Below are 16,198 nucleotides of genomic sequence, written 5' to 3'. Positions count from 1 at the left end.
AAAGCTGTTTGCTCCTGGACTGAGAACACCTCTCTCCTGTCTGCTCCCATCTCTTTCTCATGGAACGGAAGACCCATTGAAGACACGTGAACTCAAAGAGAGAAAAGTCTCCTACGTGAACAAGGTTTAAGAATAATACTGCGCCCCAACGAAAAGCAAGAGCTGTCTACAATCAAAGACTCTACGGCGAGCTGGAAACACAGAAACAGTAAAAGTAACCCCCCCTTCAGAGACTGCCTCAAACCTCTCTACTTTATTTTTCTTCTGCTCTTTTCTGTCCCTATTTGCATGCGCGTATCACTTGTGTATGCTAGCGTGGGGCACGTCGTATATCCATAGGCGTTAACCGAATTAGAGTTTAAGTAAGCTTAATAAATTTCACTTTACTTCTTTAAACCTAAGAAAACCTGGTGTGCTCATTTCTTTGCCTTATAATTGGGAAGCGGTGAACAAGGATTCACCAAGGGGGAGCTCAAAACACAGTGTGTTTAAAAATCAAACCCGGTTACAATAAGACCAGGTGAAGACAGTAAAAGACCCCTAGACACCTTTCTCACCTGGCTGTAACATTAGTTATTACCACACAGTACAACAAACACCCCCATCCCTCAGTGGGACTTTTATAAATCCTCATCTTCCTCCATTAACAGCAGAATTCCAAAAACTTTAAGTTTTAAACATTTACAGTACATTAAATTACTACCATGAAACTAGTTTGACAAAAACAATTGACTACTGCAGCACAGTAATAAAATTGGCTATACACGCTTACCTTATTGCCACTTAATTCACAAATCACTTCCTTCTCTTCATCACGCAACACTGGCATCTGAGGAATATTCCCAACAAACACATGACTGCGAACAACAGGAAGTAGGTCAAAACAGGACTTAGTAATTTTCATTAAGGCAGTGGCTACAGCCTCTTCACTTGAATTAATAGGTTCAAGAGGTTGGGGGAAATGTTCAGGTTCAGTTTTACATTCAGTTTTCTGTACCACTAGCCCACTGTAAAGTGGTTTAGTCGTGTCAATAACATTTACAGTCGATGACTCTTGAGTGATGAAATCAGCAATATTATTTCTCTGCTGACAATTGTTTTCTGTTTTCACTCTTTTAGCATTTCCTGCTCCATCATCTTCTGCACTTCTTTTGGCAGCCACTTGATCTTTTTTGGGTCTATCCACTGTACTTGATGTGCCATCAACAGCTGGCTGCTGCTGCTCCAAATCTTTTGTATGTCCATCAGTTTTTGTGCCTTCAGACCTGGAATTGCTTCCTGCTTTCACAAATGCAGTTGCAGCAGAATTGATTGCTTTGAATCCCATGATTTGGTTCACAGCCCCAGCTTGGTTCTCACCATCTGCGGGGCCACGGATGCTGAGCTGAACATTTCCACGGAGAATATTTAAAGTTCTTGCACGGGCAGAGAGGTTGGGATACATAGCATCTAGAATTTTTACAGAGTTCTCTTGAGGTAAAGCTGAACCTCCAGTTGTTGATGCAGACTGAGGTAGTCTCCCGGGCACAGGAACAGCATGTTTTGGAGTTGCAGTGCAAAACTGTAATGGAGAGGACTGGATTCTTTCATTTCTTGCAAATTCTAATGGAGATGGTGAGTGCATTGATGGAGACTTTTGTTGAGTATGATCCAATGGAGGTGAAACTGAAGCAGCCTTTGAGGTCTCTTTTGAAGGGGAAGCCAAATCATCTACAGGGGAGCACAAAGAGGCTACACTAGATGTTGTAACAAGAGGGGATATTGGTCTTGTAGCTCTTGCAGTTCTTGGAGGTGTTGCTACAAGGGGTAGCAGCAGAGGTGGCAGAGGTTGTCCCATTTCTAACATCACTTGATGGATCTCTTGCATGCACAACACTGGGGCCGAAGTGTCAGTATTGGCTGGATCGTTTGCATTCGAACCTCTTCTGTTTCTTCTTAAAACTACATGACCTTTGTAGGTTGCCTGTATATTTGACTTTTGTAAACTGCTATCTTGTTGCACATCTCCATCTCCTTCAATCAAAGCACGTGGTAAACTTTTACACACTTGTGATTTTTTGTTTTTTGCAGTCTTTTTGGAGGTCTGCTCACATTCTGAAGTTCCAAAAGACTCCATACCCACTGGATTGGAAACTGTACTTTCAAATAATACCTCTTTTCCACCCAATGCCACTGTGTGAATGGGTCGCTGATGGTCCGAAGGAACATCAGGAAGTGATGGGTTCCACAGATCACAATAACTAGAATGTCTTTTTGCCTTTGGCATTCCTACTTTGCCTTCAACAATGTCCATCTGGGGAAGAGACTTAGGAGCAGCTAATAGATCACTGCTAGTGTAAAGCACAGTTTGTAAACCATTATATGTTAATTCAGTTTGTGTTGAACTGTCTACTTTTTGTACAAGAGATATGTGACTGGAGGTTTCCTCAATAGGTGTATTTGTGGAATTATTCACTTTTTTAACACTTGGGATGCAACTGGGCATTTCCTCTGCAATTCCACTGGCATTCTTGTTTACATGGATGCCAAACTGCTCTTTTATACAAAAGTTACTGTCTAGATTGGAGCAGTCTTCAGAAGTGCTTTTTGATTTCTCTACAACTTCTGTTTCATTTTGCAGATAATTATTTTGCACCAAATGTTTATTTTCTATTCGCATGCATCCTAAAATGTCAATGTTAGGGCTCAATTTTGGAAGAGGCTCATCGTCGCAAATTTTTAGTGCAGGGGTATCCAAATCTAAAGCTTTACATTTTACTGACATAGTATTGTCACCATTTTCACCTACATCTTCAAAATTCATATTTGTGCCCTGGTTTGCTCTGAACACTGGAGTTTGACAGGTGTCTTGTGAAAAATCTTCATCCAAAGTCACCAGTTCAGGTTGAGTCTCAATGCAGTCAGGATGGATAGTTACTGACTCTTCCTTAGCATTTGTTATGCTTTCAATATTACAAACAGTTTCTTTAGATTCTGATACACTTTTAGAATCAAAAGGCAAGTCAGCACATTGAACAGTAACATGACCATTAACAGAAAGGCTGTGGTGCTCAGTTTCCTGTTTGTGATTTCCAGTGTGAACTTTGAGTTCATGATTCAGATTTTCAGCTATGCAAGCTTCAGTTGTGATTTCCATTTCAACAATTTTATGATTAATGGCTTCCTGTGTCGCTCTATCAGGAGTTAAAATCTTTCTATGCCATTGCTTTCTTTTGATTTTTCTAACCAACATGGAGACTTCTGCCTCAGAGTTTTGCGGATTTTCATTCATCTGGTAAATCTGAGTTGAGGTTGTGCTAGATTCCTGAAGTGACAGTTGTATCTCATTACCAAGCTTTCTACTTTTCAAAGACATGGCTTCATTTTTTTCTGAGTTTGCATTTTCTTCAGATTCCACTACATTATTATTTAAAGTATCAGCTGCTTTGTTCTGCCCAACTTCCATAAAATTTTCTTGCCCAACACTATACTGTAACACACATGGACTTGAGGATTGTGTTGAATAAGTATTAATTTCAAACTGTGTGCCAATTTGATCAGAAGACAAACAGTCCCCTGATAGCCTTACATTACCATTGATTATCTCTTCTATATCACTTTTTTCCTTTTCCTCGTTTTCCATTAACTTATTATTTCCTTCATTCCACTTATCAACTGGACTTCCACAAACAGTACGCTTTACCTTTTCAGTATCTCCAGTTGATTCTGCCCGTGTGGATTTGTTGGACATTTGCACAGTAGAAGTATATTCTGTGGATTTGACCTGATCAAGATCAGTCGCCACAAAAGAACAATCAGACTCAAGAAATGAACATGCTTCTTTTGTTTTGGTAATTATGCCATGCTCCTTTATTGTGGACTTGGTTTGGGATTCTTCAGTGGAAGATTGCACTAAAATCAATGTGCATTCATTGCAACTAACTTCCTCCACCTCCACATCCTGTGCAGAAATGTAGTCTTTGCATTTATCCTGAATAACACCAGGTAACACAGATCTGTCAAACTCAACAAATGGAGAAGCCTGCTCCATCTTGCTAAGACAATCTTGACCCTTTGTTGTAGACTCTCCTTCGGCCAGCTGAATATGGAATGGCACTAAGGTTGATATACATTCATCTTTTGCTCTGTCAGAATCTACTTCCTCCATCTCCCTATTATAAATGAAACTGTCTTGACTGACATCAGCTACCATAGAACAGTCAGACTTAAGTGAAGATACCTCCTGGAGTTCATTGAGACTGCCCTTCTCTATTAGCAAGTCTGATTGTGTCTGTTGAATAAATTCCTGTTTTGAAGGTACTGCAATTTCATTGTTAGGACTGTCAAAAGTAGAACTTTTGGCATCGACATCATTTATCTCCACACCTCCAGTACGAACACAGTCCCTGGACCTGTCCTTAGCAACATCAATTGTGACAGAATTGTCAGTCTTGCCAAGCCCATTTTGTTCCTTTGCTGCAAACTCTTCAATATCATTGGACAGCATTGAAGTCAGTGTGCATTTGTCTTTTTGATTATCAGATATTGAACTATCAGAATTAATTTCCTCCATCTCTGTATCATCTGTACAAACAAAGTTATTTGACTTATCCTGAGATATGCTGGTTTCCACAGGACAGGCAAAATCATCTAGTCGCGTTACCTCCTGCATTTTGTTAAGTCCACTTTGCTTTACTGCTCCAAGTGCAGTATGGGTCTGCTCAAAATCAGAGGCCGGCACTGAAGTCAGTGTGCATTTGTCTTTTTGATCATCAGATATTGAACTACCGGAATTAATTTCCTCCATCTCTGTATCATCTGTACAAACAAAGTTCTTTGACTTATCCTGAGATATGCTGGTTTCCACAGGACAGGCAAAATCATCTAGTCGCGTTACCTCCTGCATTTTGTTAAGTCCACTTTGCTTTACTGCTCCAAGTGCAGTATGGGTCTGCTCAAAATCAGAGGCCGGCACTGAAGTCAGTGTGCATTTGTCTTTTTGATTATCGGATATTAAACTAGCGGAATTAATTTTTGCCATCTCTGTATCCTCTGTACAAACAAAGTTCTTTGACTTATCCTGAGATATGCTGGTTTCCACAGGACAGTCAAAGTCATCTAGTCGCGTTACCTCCTGCCTTTTGTTAAGTCCACTTTGCTTTATTGCTCCAAGTGCAGTATGGGTCTGCTCAAAATCAGAGGCCGGCACTGAAGTCAGTGTGCATTTGTCTTTTTGATCATCAGATATTGAACTACCGGAATTAATTTCCTCCATCTCTGTATCATCTGTACAAACAAAGTTCTTTGACTTATCCTGAGATATGCTGGTTTCCACAGGACAGGCAAAATCATCTAGTCGCGTTACCTCCTGCATTTTGTTAAGTCCACTTTGCTTTACTGCTCCAAGCGCAGTATGGGTCTGCTCAAAATCAGAGGCCGGCACTGAAGTCAGTGTGCATTTGTCTTTTTGATTATCGGATATTAAACTAGCGGAATTAATTTTTGCCATCTCTGTATCCTCTGTACAAACAAAGTTCTTTGACTTATCCTGAGATATGCTGGTTTCCACAGGACAGTCAAAGTCATCTAGTCGCGTTACCTCCTGCCTTTTGTTAAGTCCACTTTGCTTTACTGCTCCAAGTGCAGTATGGATCTGCTCAAAATCAGAGGCCGGCACTGAAGTCAGTGTGCATTTGTCTTTTTGATTATCGGATATTAAACTAGCGGAATTAATTTTCGCCATCTCTGTATCCTCTGTACAAACAAAGTTCTTTGACTTATCCTGAGATATGCTGGTTTCCACAGGACAGTCAAAGTCATCTAGTCGCGTTACCTCCTGCCTTTTGTTAAGTCCACTTTGCTTTACTGCTCCAAGTGCAGTATGGATCTGCTCAAAATCAGAGGCCGGCACTGAAGTCAGTGTGCATTTGTCTTTTTGATTATCGGATATTAAACTAGCGGAATTAATTTTCGCCATCTCTGTATCCTCTGTACAAACAAAGTTCTTTGACTTATCCTGAGATATGCTGGTTTCCACAGGGCAGTTAAAATCATCTAATGGTGTTATCTCCTGCATTGTGTCAAGTCGACTATGCTTTACTGTTTCAAATGCAGTATGGGTCTGCTGAAAATCAGAGGCCGGCACTGAAGTCTGTATGAATTTGTCTTTTTGATTATCCGATATTGAACTACCAGAATTGATTTCCTCCATCTCTGTACACCCTGTAGAAATGCAGTTCTTGGACATTTCTTGAGAAACACCAGTTTCCATAGAACAGTAAACCTCAGCTGGTGGTGTTATCTCCTCCATGTTGTTCAGATTTTGCTCTTTCATCAGTGACTCAGCTTGAGGACGCTCCACATCAACTGGCTGCAATGAAATGTGTGTACATTCACCTTTTTGTCTGTCAGATGTAACACTATTGCAATTAATTTCCTCCATCTCCATATCCCCAGTAGGAATGCATTTGGCTGACTTATCCTGAGCAACACCATGTACCGCTATGCTGTTAAGCTGTGAAAGTGGCATTAGTTCCTCCATTACGCGAGTGCTAACTTGCTCCTTTGTCGTGGATTCTACTTTGGTGTGTTCCATATCAGATGGCAGCACTGAAGCTGTTGTGCATTCATCTTTTTGACTGTCACATGTAAAATTATTACAATGAATTTCCGCCACCTCCATTGCTTCAAAAGTTGTGCCTAGCTGTCCACAAGTACTGGCGTCTTGTAATTCAAGCTCCACCTTGTCCACTTCTTTAACACAAATGCTGATTCCATATTCTTCTTTACTGCATGGCTTTGATCTTTCAAGTTCTGGTTCCACTGCTTTAAGATTAGATACTATTGAAACCACAGTGTTTTTTGAACCTTCAGTAATATCATCCCTCTGCATACTGTCATTGTAATTGTATTGTGGAGGTGTCAGATTCTTTTCATGAACAGCCTTCAGTGCAAGAAGAGAATCAACATTGTACATTTCTGGAGTTCTGGGCACAGAGTTCTTTACAGTTTCCTCAAATAAAGAATGAGCTTCAGTGCTGTTCTCATTTCTACACTGATCATCTTCGGCAATCAAACAAGGATCTGACAATTCACCCTCCACTTCAACTGTTGTCAAACACTGCTCATTCAGGTCTTCAGTTTCAGCCTCAGAACAATCCATTTTCTCAGCAGATAACTCTCCAATCATACTTGCAGAAATGCCTGCTTCCACTGTGGATGGCTGATCAGTTATCAGCACCTCGGTGCATCCAGAACTATCAAGTTGATCAGTTTCTGGAACACTTTCATTACAGCTCCTCCCAGGAAGATTACTACCTTCATCATCATCACTTGAATCTGTAATATCTCCAAATAGGATTTGCTGCATAAGAGAAAAAAATATTTTATTTACAGTTATTTGACATTCAAGTTATTTCTATTTAGAAACTCAACAGAAAATTTTCATCATTTAAAAAAAACAAATAAACCAAGGCCAGGTTCCCAGTTCTGATGAAAGGTCACTGACCTGAAACGTTAACTCTGCTTCTCTCTCCACAGATGCTGCCAGACCTGCTGAGTATTTCCAGCAATTTTTGTTTTTATTTCAGATTCCCATGATATCTGACTTAGTAGCTGAGTCAGAAAGATCAAGAAGATCCCAGGGTCAATGTCCAGCCCATGCTGAGTTTCTAATTTCAATTGGGGCAATAATTGGGATGCTACAATTCACTTAGCGCCCCAGAGTTGTGGAAGGGAAAAAGATCCCAGGTTCATGATTGCTGTACACCACTGCTATTGGAAATGCAGAAGTGTGGATGTCGATGGCAACAGAATCAGACATGTCCTCGGCTCACGAACAAATAATAGTTACCTGGACCAGGAATTGGAGGGTGCCTACTGCACTGGCAATGTACCTTAGCAAAGAGCTAACAGTTTCAAGCAAGGGTAGGGACAAAACTGGTAAGGAAAAAAAACGTTAGCCCCAGTGAGGTGAAATTTCTTTGAGCTATTGCCACTTTTAAGATTTAAGAACACAACTGACACTATCCTTTTTCATTTTCGATCAGTTTAGGCATACTTTGTTCCTTTACCACTTCCAATAAATTTTTCATATCACTTGAATCTCAGATTCTACTTGAAATGTTCTTTGACAAAAGCACCTGGGTATTAATAGACTTTTATGCCCTCAATATATCAACTAGTACGAAATTAAATTATACTGCCTCAGTTGGGCTGACCACATGGGATGCTCTACCTTCTTGTGAAGCTTGGAGCATCACTGAGCATGCAATGGCATACAAGCACTCTGCTCTGCATTAGACCACTGTAAATATAAATATTGGTTGTCAAAATATGACGAATTATATTAAGTTATAAAATTTAACTAACCAATAATGCCCCCCCCAGCTATGCCAGTATGGATAAGGGGAAGTTCTATTTAGATATACAGCAAAATAATTGCTACATCGTTATGAAAACAAATCAAATGTCTTGGCTTTCGCTATCAAAACATATAGGCTGAAAAATGCAACTGTAATATGACTCAATTCCTATCTGTTCTCATGTGGCTAAAAACATTTTCTTGTGTCCTATCAAATATAAAGATAATTTGGAAGTATGGGATTATCACAACACTTCCCTGGCATTGCTTCTGAATAGTACAACAGTGTCTAGAGTACTGTTGTGATGCTTTAAATGCTAATCTGACCTGTCCCTTTAAGTACACCCTGTAGAGAAATGGTGTAAATATAGAAATGCAGGTTAACGGTTGATGGTTACTAATTGCAGAAATCAATAAATTGCTGTCTTTCTTTCTCTTTGTTTAGCAATACTTTACATCTGTAACAACATGACATCTGTCTTCCTCTGCTGGTGATGTGCTGCGAGCGGTAGCGGGATGGTCAGACCCGGTAGCACATGAAGAACCTGGAGGTTTCAGAAGTGCGTCTGCCGGTAGCTTTTTAACCTAGGGACAGGTGGGGATGTGGTAGGAATATGGGATTAGTGTAGGATTAGCATAAATGGGTGGTTGATGGTCGGCACAGACTCGGTGGGCCGAAGGGCCTGTTTCAGTGCTGTATCTCTAAACTAAACTAAACTAAACTAAACTGGCGTGAAGGGGTGTGATGACGATTCGCATGAGTCGATTTGAACTGAATTACTTAAAGGCACACTGCTGGATTGTGGAGGTGGGTGAACAGATGAAGCCACTGGTACTATGGAGTCCCAAAGTGGCAAGGCTTCACTTCGCTTCACAGATGCTGCCCTTGACCCGATGCTGACATCTGTAAGGGCCCGCAGGGAGATACTCTTGCCTACTAATGGGAGGAAGAAGCCTGCCACAGAAAGCAAGGTGGCATGGCTGGACACTGCTGAAGTGAACAGCAGTAGTGTGGTGCTGTGCTCCTGGACACAATGCGAGAAGCAGTTTAATGACCACAGGAAAGGTGAGTAGAATGCCACATTCAGCTTGCGCATCATGCCAAGCCAGCCACTCTGCTTTTGCAAGCCCACTCCTGTACATCACTCCTCACACCCACTTAGCTTGCAGGTGCACCCATCCCTCTGTCTATGCACTCCTTCACCTCCCCATCTGCCCATCCACCACTGACACTCATCCTCATCTTAAAGCAATATCATGTATCAGAAGAGTTCTGATGAAAGGTCATGGATCTGAAACGTCAACTCTGCTTCTCTCTCCACAGATGTTAACTGACCTGCTGAGTATTTCCAGCACTTTCTGTTTTTATTTCAGATTTCGAGCATCTGCAGTATTTTGCGTTTAATGGAGAATCTGTGTTAGTGAGTGGAAGATGCTTCAAATTCTGCTCAGCTAGACACAGGCGCTGAACATCAGGATCCATCGATGAAGAGGAGACTTCTGGAGCATCAGCAAAGTGTGTGCAAGGTACTGTCACACCTTTCAGTCGCAATGTGCATTTTTGCAGATATTGGAGGACTCTGTCTCAAGCGTGAGTGGCAGGATGTCGCAGACCTCTCTATGGATGAAGACATCATCACAAAGGATGGCCACCTACATGCAACATCAAAAGCGGCAGCCAAGCCAGTGCATGCAGGCCCTCGCCAATGGCTTGCACACTTTGAACACCACCTTAAATGGGATTGATGAAACACTAGCCTAAGCTGCTCAGCACCCCACCGATCTGCCAAGTACATATGAGCATACGAATTAGGAGCAGGAGTAGGCCACTCAGCCCTTCAAGCCTGCTCCGCCATTCAATAAGATCATGGTTGAACTGATTACTCCACATTTCCACCTACCCCCAATAACCTTTCACTCCTTGCTTATCAAGAATCTATCTACCTCTGCCTTAAAAATATTCAAAGACTCTGCATCCATCGCCTTTTGAGGTAGAGAATTCCAAAGACTCACGACCCTGAGAGAAAAAATTTCTCATCTCTGTCTTAAATGGGTAACCCCTTATTTTTAAACAGTGACTCTTAGTTCTAGATTCTCCCACAAAGGGAAACATCCTTTCCACATCCACCCTGTCAAGACCCCTCAGAATCTTATATGTTTCAATCAAGTCGTCTCTTACTCTTCTAAATTCCAGCAGATACAAGCATAGCCTGTCTAATCTTTCCTCATAAGACAGCCTGCCCATTCCAGTTATTAGTCTAATAAACCTTCCCTGAACCGCCTCCAACAGTAGCGCAGTGGTTAGCACCGCAGCCTCACAGCTCCAGGGACCCGGGTTCAATTCTGGGTACTGCCTGTGCGGAGTTTGCAAGTTCTCCCTGTGACCGCGTGGGTTTTCGCCGGGTGCTCCGGTTTCCTCCCACAGCCAAAGACTTGCAGGTGATAGGTAAATTGGCCATTGTAAATTGCCCATTGTAAATTGCCCCTAGTGCAGGTAGGTGGTAGTGAATATGGGATTACTGTAGGATTAGTATAAATGGGTGGTTGTTGGTCGTCACAGACTCGGTGGGCTGAAGGGCCTGTTTCAGTGCTGTATCTCTAAATAAAAAAATAAAATAAATAAAGAAATAAGCGACCAGTACTGTACACAGTACCCCAGATGTGGTCTCGCCAATGCCCTGTATAGCTAAGCATAACCTCCCTACTTTTATATTCAATTGCCCAATACTAACCTTTTGTGATTCATGCACTAGGACACCCAGATCCCTCTGCATCTCAGAGCGCTGCAATCTCTCACCATTTAGATAATATGCTTCTTTTTGATTCTTCCTGCCAAAATGGACAATTTCACATTTTCCCATATTATACTCCATTTGCCAGGTCTTTGCCCACTCATTTAACCTATCTATATCCCTTTGTAGCCTTATGTTACTTTCCTACCTATCTTTGTGTCATCAGCAAATTTAGCAAACCGGTGCCTTCATCTGTTATTGCCTTCATCTAAGTTATTTATATAAATTGTAAAAAGTTGAGGCCCAGCACAGATCCCTGTGGCACACCACTCGTTACATCTTGCCAACCAGAAAATGACTCGGTTCTGCTTACTCTCGGTTTCCTGTTAGCTAGCCAATCTTCTATCCATGCCAATACATTACCCCCTACACCACGAGCTTTTATTTTCTGCAAGAACCTTTGATGTGGCACCTCATCAAATGCCTTCTATGTACAATACATCCACTGATTCCCCTTCATCCACAGCACATGAAACTCTCTCAAAGAACTCCAATAAATTGGTTAAAAATGATTTCCCTTTCACAAAACCATGTTGACTCTGCCTGATTACCTTGCATTTTTCTAAATGCCCTGCTATAACGTCTTTAATAAGAGCTTCTAACATTTTCCCTAAGACAGATGTTAAGCTAACTGGCCTGTAGTTTCCTGCTTTCTGTCTTCCTCCCTTTTTGAATAAAGGAGTTACATTCAGTACTTTCCAATCTAACGGAACCTTCCCCAAATCTAGGGAATTTTGGAAAATTAAAACTAACGCTCAACTATCTCACCAGCCACTTGTTTTAACACCCTAGGATGAAATCTCTCAGGATCCGGGGACTTGTCAGCCCGCAGCTCCAACGATTTGTTCAGTAGCACTTCCCTGGTAGTTTTCTTGAGTTCCTCCCTCCCTTCCATTTCCTGACTTACAGTTAATTCTGGGATGTTACTTGTATTCTCTACAGTGAAGACTGATACAAAATACCTGTTCAATTCATCTGCCATCTCCTTATTTTCCATTATTAATTCCACAGACTCTCTCTCTATAGGACCAATGCTCACTTTGTTAACGCTTTTCTCTTATTATCGGTCTTTATATTTCTAGCTAGCTTTCTCTCATACTCTAATTTTACCTTTGTCGGGCAAACCCCCCACCTGCCAAGACTGAGGCGCACATTATTTCGCCACATGAACAAAAACTTTAAATTGCAAGCCCTGACTGGAAGGACATTTACATAGTACCAGACAATGTTGATACAATGAGGACCCAGTAGTTGCTTCCCCAATACGCAGAAGTGGTCAAACCAGTTTTAGTCACATGACTAGCTGGCTGGAGTTTTTGAATTTGAACTTCCAACAAAGGATTTGAACTCAGAGAATGTTGTGTGCTCATGGGCTGAGAACATCTCCTCTACTGTCTGCCTGCCTCCATCTCTTTCCCAAGGAATTGAATCTTGTGAAAACATGTGAACTCAAAGAGAGAACAGTCTCCTCCATGAACAAGGTTTAAAACGAATACTGGGCCCCATCGAAACACAAGACCATATCTTCAATCAAGGACTACAGCGAGTTCGAGAAACAGTAACAAGATATTGCCTCAAACTGTTCTACTTATCTTTTCTTCTCTTTTCCGTCCCTATTTCTATGTGTGTATCATGTGCGCATGCTAGCGTGGGCACGTCGTATATCCGTAGGCGTGAACCGTATTAGAGTTTAAGTTTTAAGAAAATTTCATCTTTCTTCTTTAAACCTGAGAAAGCCTGTGTGAATTGGTTTCTTTGTCTTATAGTTGGAAAACTTTGAACAAGGATTCACAAAAAGCAGAGCTCAGAACACAGTGTGTTTAAAATTAAACCCTGTTACAATAAGACCAGGTAAAAATAGTAACAGATCCCTAGACATTGCTCACCTGGTCATAACACCTTCCTTATCAATCTTTTAGTCATTCATCTGTCCAATCTTCTGACCTGCCACTCATCTTTGCGTAATTCTATGCTTTTTCTTTAAGTTTGATAGTATCTTTAACTGTTTTAACTGTTGTCCAACAGATGGTAGGTCCCACCCTTGGAACTTTTCTTTCTTGTTGAGATGTTTCTATTCTGTGTATTCTGAAATATCCCCTTAAATGTCTGCCACTGCATCTCTAGTGGCATATCCCTTCACCTAAAATGCACTTTTCAGCACATTGCTAGCAGGGAAGTGAGAGTAGGCCACGAGAGGGAAAACGTGAAATGGGATGTGGAAGTGGGGACTCTGCTCAAGGCGTTTCCACTTCTCACCCTTTGCCCACAAACCCTCCCAGTCAGTACCCCACATGGTGCCTCATGTCCTAATGGCCGGATCTGCCCCTTCGCCCTTCACAGGCTTGGGTGGAACTCTATTTGGCAGAGCCCTCATGGGCTCCAAAACCCAGAGGACATCAGCCAAGCGCATCCAGCAGTCAGATCAGGGATCTGAGCAGCCTACCTCTATCTCTGCTGACGCCACGGTAACAGAAAAAGAGTAAAGATTTGTATTTGCACAAGAGTATGCAAATTGGTGTGGTACATGATTGCTGAGTTTCTTATTTTATGAGCTATATAAATACTATTTGTTTACACCACTTTTCCATCTTGCCCATTTTTGCCTGCTGCCCGGCAAGTGACCTTTTCACTTATGATGAATGGTAAGAAGAGTTAAAGCTGAGCAATGGGTGTCTGTGAAAAGGATGCTTTGTTGATTGGAGAAAGGGCGAGGGGCCAAGTGGGTTTAGCAGGTGGCTGTCAGATGGGTGGACGTTGCAACTTAACTGAATTTCAACATTATGAGAGCAACCCGGGAAGCGATGAGAGCAACCCGGGAAGCTGGTGCAATAGCCGCATTATGTTCTTCCTCCTCTGAACAGGCACTGTGCTCTGCATCTTACGTCACCTGAAGGACCATTCCGAACCGTGGTGCAATGTTGTGCAGAGCACAACACATCACGATTATTTTGAAGACCCTGGTAGGTGCGTATTGAAGTGGACTCCAGATCTTGTCGAGGCACCTGAAGCACATCTTCAGCCTGCTGAGTGCTTGTTCAAAGACATGTGAGAACAGAATTTTTAAGAACAGAATAATATGGGGACATTTAAGATGAAATAATTAATCAATCATGTATTGCAAACAAAATAACCTCGGAGCTGCACAGACAGCTTATCAGAAATTACTTCATAACTTCAGGGCTGCAGAGGCAGCTTATCAGCAGAAACTAACAGGACAGCTGCAGGCTGCTTAATAATAACCCTTTGTCAGCCTAACGGTTCACAAGGAGATAAGGGGTTGGGAAACTGGAGTAAGAATTTAAAACACATTGACAAGGCAGTACCCCAATCAGGCCCCTACACCAAGAAATTGCAGAAGTTTGCTGACCAATTGGGAACAAAGAGTAGGTGTTACTGATTTGTATGAATAACTATAATAAAGCTTGATTTGGCACAAAGAGTTAGTTCAGTTCAGTTCAGTTCAGGGTTAGTTTAGTGTGTGTGGTGCTTTAGTTTTGGGTAGTTCAGTGTTAGTTCAGTGTATGTGTTGCTTTTAGTTTTGGTTCAGTTCATTGTTAAGTTTTCTGAAGATGTAACAATTAAGTACTGCAATAAAGTTTCTTAAAGCTACAGTCGGACTTCGTCTCTTTTTGGTGTAACCAATGAGAACAGGAAAATTGAGATCCAACAACTTGGCGTAGTCGGCGGGATGGCTGGAGGATATAGACCAAAGCACTAGACATCGGACTTTTATCGGGCCCCAGAGGTAAGGACTCCTCGTTGTTTTAAAAGTCCTTGGCCGTTGTCTAAGCTCGGTACTCCACCACGCGATCCCGAACCTTTTTGTTCAGTAACTCGAGTCCATTCTGGGGGAGTACGGAAGACGGAAATCCCATATAGTCAGGCGCCTTATTCGGCGGTATTCGGCGTAATACCGGCCCACGGGCTTCGAAGGAAGCTCCATCGGCTTGAGTTTATCTGTAGAAATACCTGGTTATACCGACCCTACGGCATTGATAAAATGACTGACGAAGGTAACCGACAGTTACCAACTACCGTCAAAGGTGAGCGGGCCCCACCTGACGTTCCCGAAGATGAAATACTTCGGCAGTTAAAAGAATATGTAGAGCAACAGTTTAATTTGGCTAAAACGTACACTGAAATTGGGCAAAAATATGGCACCTCCACGGGACAGTGGTCCCTGGAAGATAGAAATAGAGCTTGGGTAAGGATAAAGAATGGACCCAATGGTCCTTGGCTGCTAAAGGCCAGAGGGCTCCATGACAAAGTTTATGGCAGAGTGACATAAAAGACTATGTTTTAGAGTAAAAACAAGTTACTGTGTCTTTGATTTGAATGTGTGAATGTTGGAAGCTTCCAATAATGAATTGAATGTGCCTGGGATGTACAGCTTGTGTTCTGTAGAACTGACTGTCGTTAACTCTTTGTTGTCTGGCCTTAATGATGAAAGAATGAGTCTGTTACTTTTTCTATTTTTACAGGTGTATATTTTGTGGGAACCTTGAGTCATGTTTTGGTTGTGAATTAGTTGAACCTGTGTGCGTTCCTTGACATCGGGACAGGGAATTTGAAAGAGATTTGGTATTTTGAATTCATAACCCATTACAGGAATCAATTTTCTGAGTTGTTTGGAATTGAATGGGTGAGAAAAGTGATTGAGTGTATTAATTTCAATTTAAGATTGTGCACCCAGGAATGGGATATAAAATTGAATTACATTATAAGTTAAAGTTTTATTTTTATTTTAAAAGTTGGTTTTGCAACTGTGAAGAGGCAATGAATAATTTTGTAAGAGATAAGCTTCAGCCTTGAAGGTCTGAAGATGTTTGGCAGAAATCCAATTTGAAGTTTAAAACACTGCTTTAATTGGAGTTCCAGTTTCAAATCTGTACTTGTTTTTTTTGGAGTTTAAATTAAAGACATGTTTTACTGACTGTGTTTAAGTAGCAAATGTCAGGAATTGGATATTGGTTTAAGGGAGAGAAGGATAAACAAAGGAGATATAGGAAATATTCTGTCTGTTTAAAGTTTGTTTAAGAAGCTGGGGTTAAATCTTTTGTTATAA

At 41.4% G+C, this 16,198-nt stretch overlaps 1 protein-coding gene across 1 annotated transcript in view; it reads right to left on the bottom strand.

The window, feature by feature from the left end:
* The window catches only part of ice1 (KIAA0947-like (H. sapiens)), a 105,102-nt gene that overhangs the window by 42,280 nt on the left and 46,624 nt on the right, over positions 1-16,198 (bottom strand). The window contains exon 13 of the mRNA XM_068058736.1: positions 773-7,342. Within this exon, the coding sequence (XP_067914837.1) occupies positions 773-7,342 (6,570 nt within the window). The remainder of the gene's footprint in view (positions 1-772; positions 7,343-16,198) is intronic.

The sequence above is a fragment of the Heterodontus francisci genome, chromosome 2 (genome assembly GCF_036365525.1).
Source record: "Heterodontus francisci isolate sHetFra1 chromosome 2, sHetFra1.hap1, whole genome shotgun sequence".
NCBI lineage: Eukaryota > Metazoa > Chordata > Chondrichthyes > Heterodontiformes > Heterodontidae > Heterodontus > Heterodontus francisci.
The sequence above is the reverse complement of the archived record's forward strand: the minus strand, read 5'-3'. Positions and strand labels throughout refer to the sequence as shown.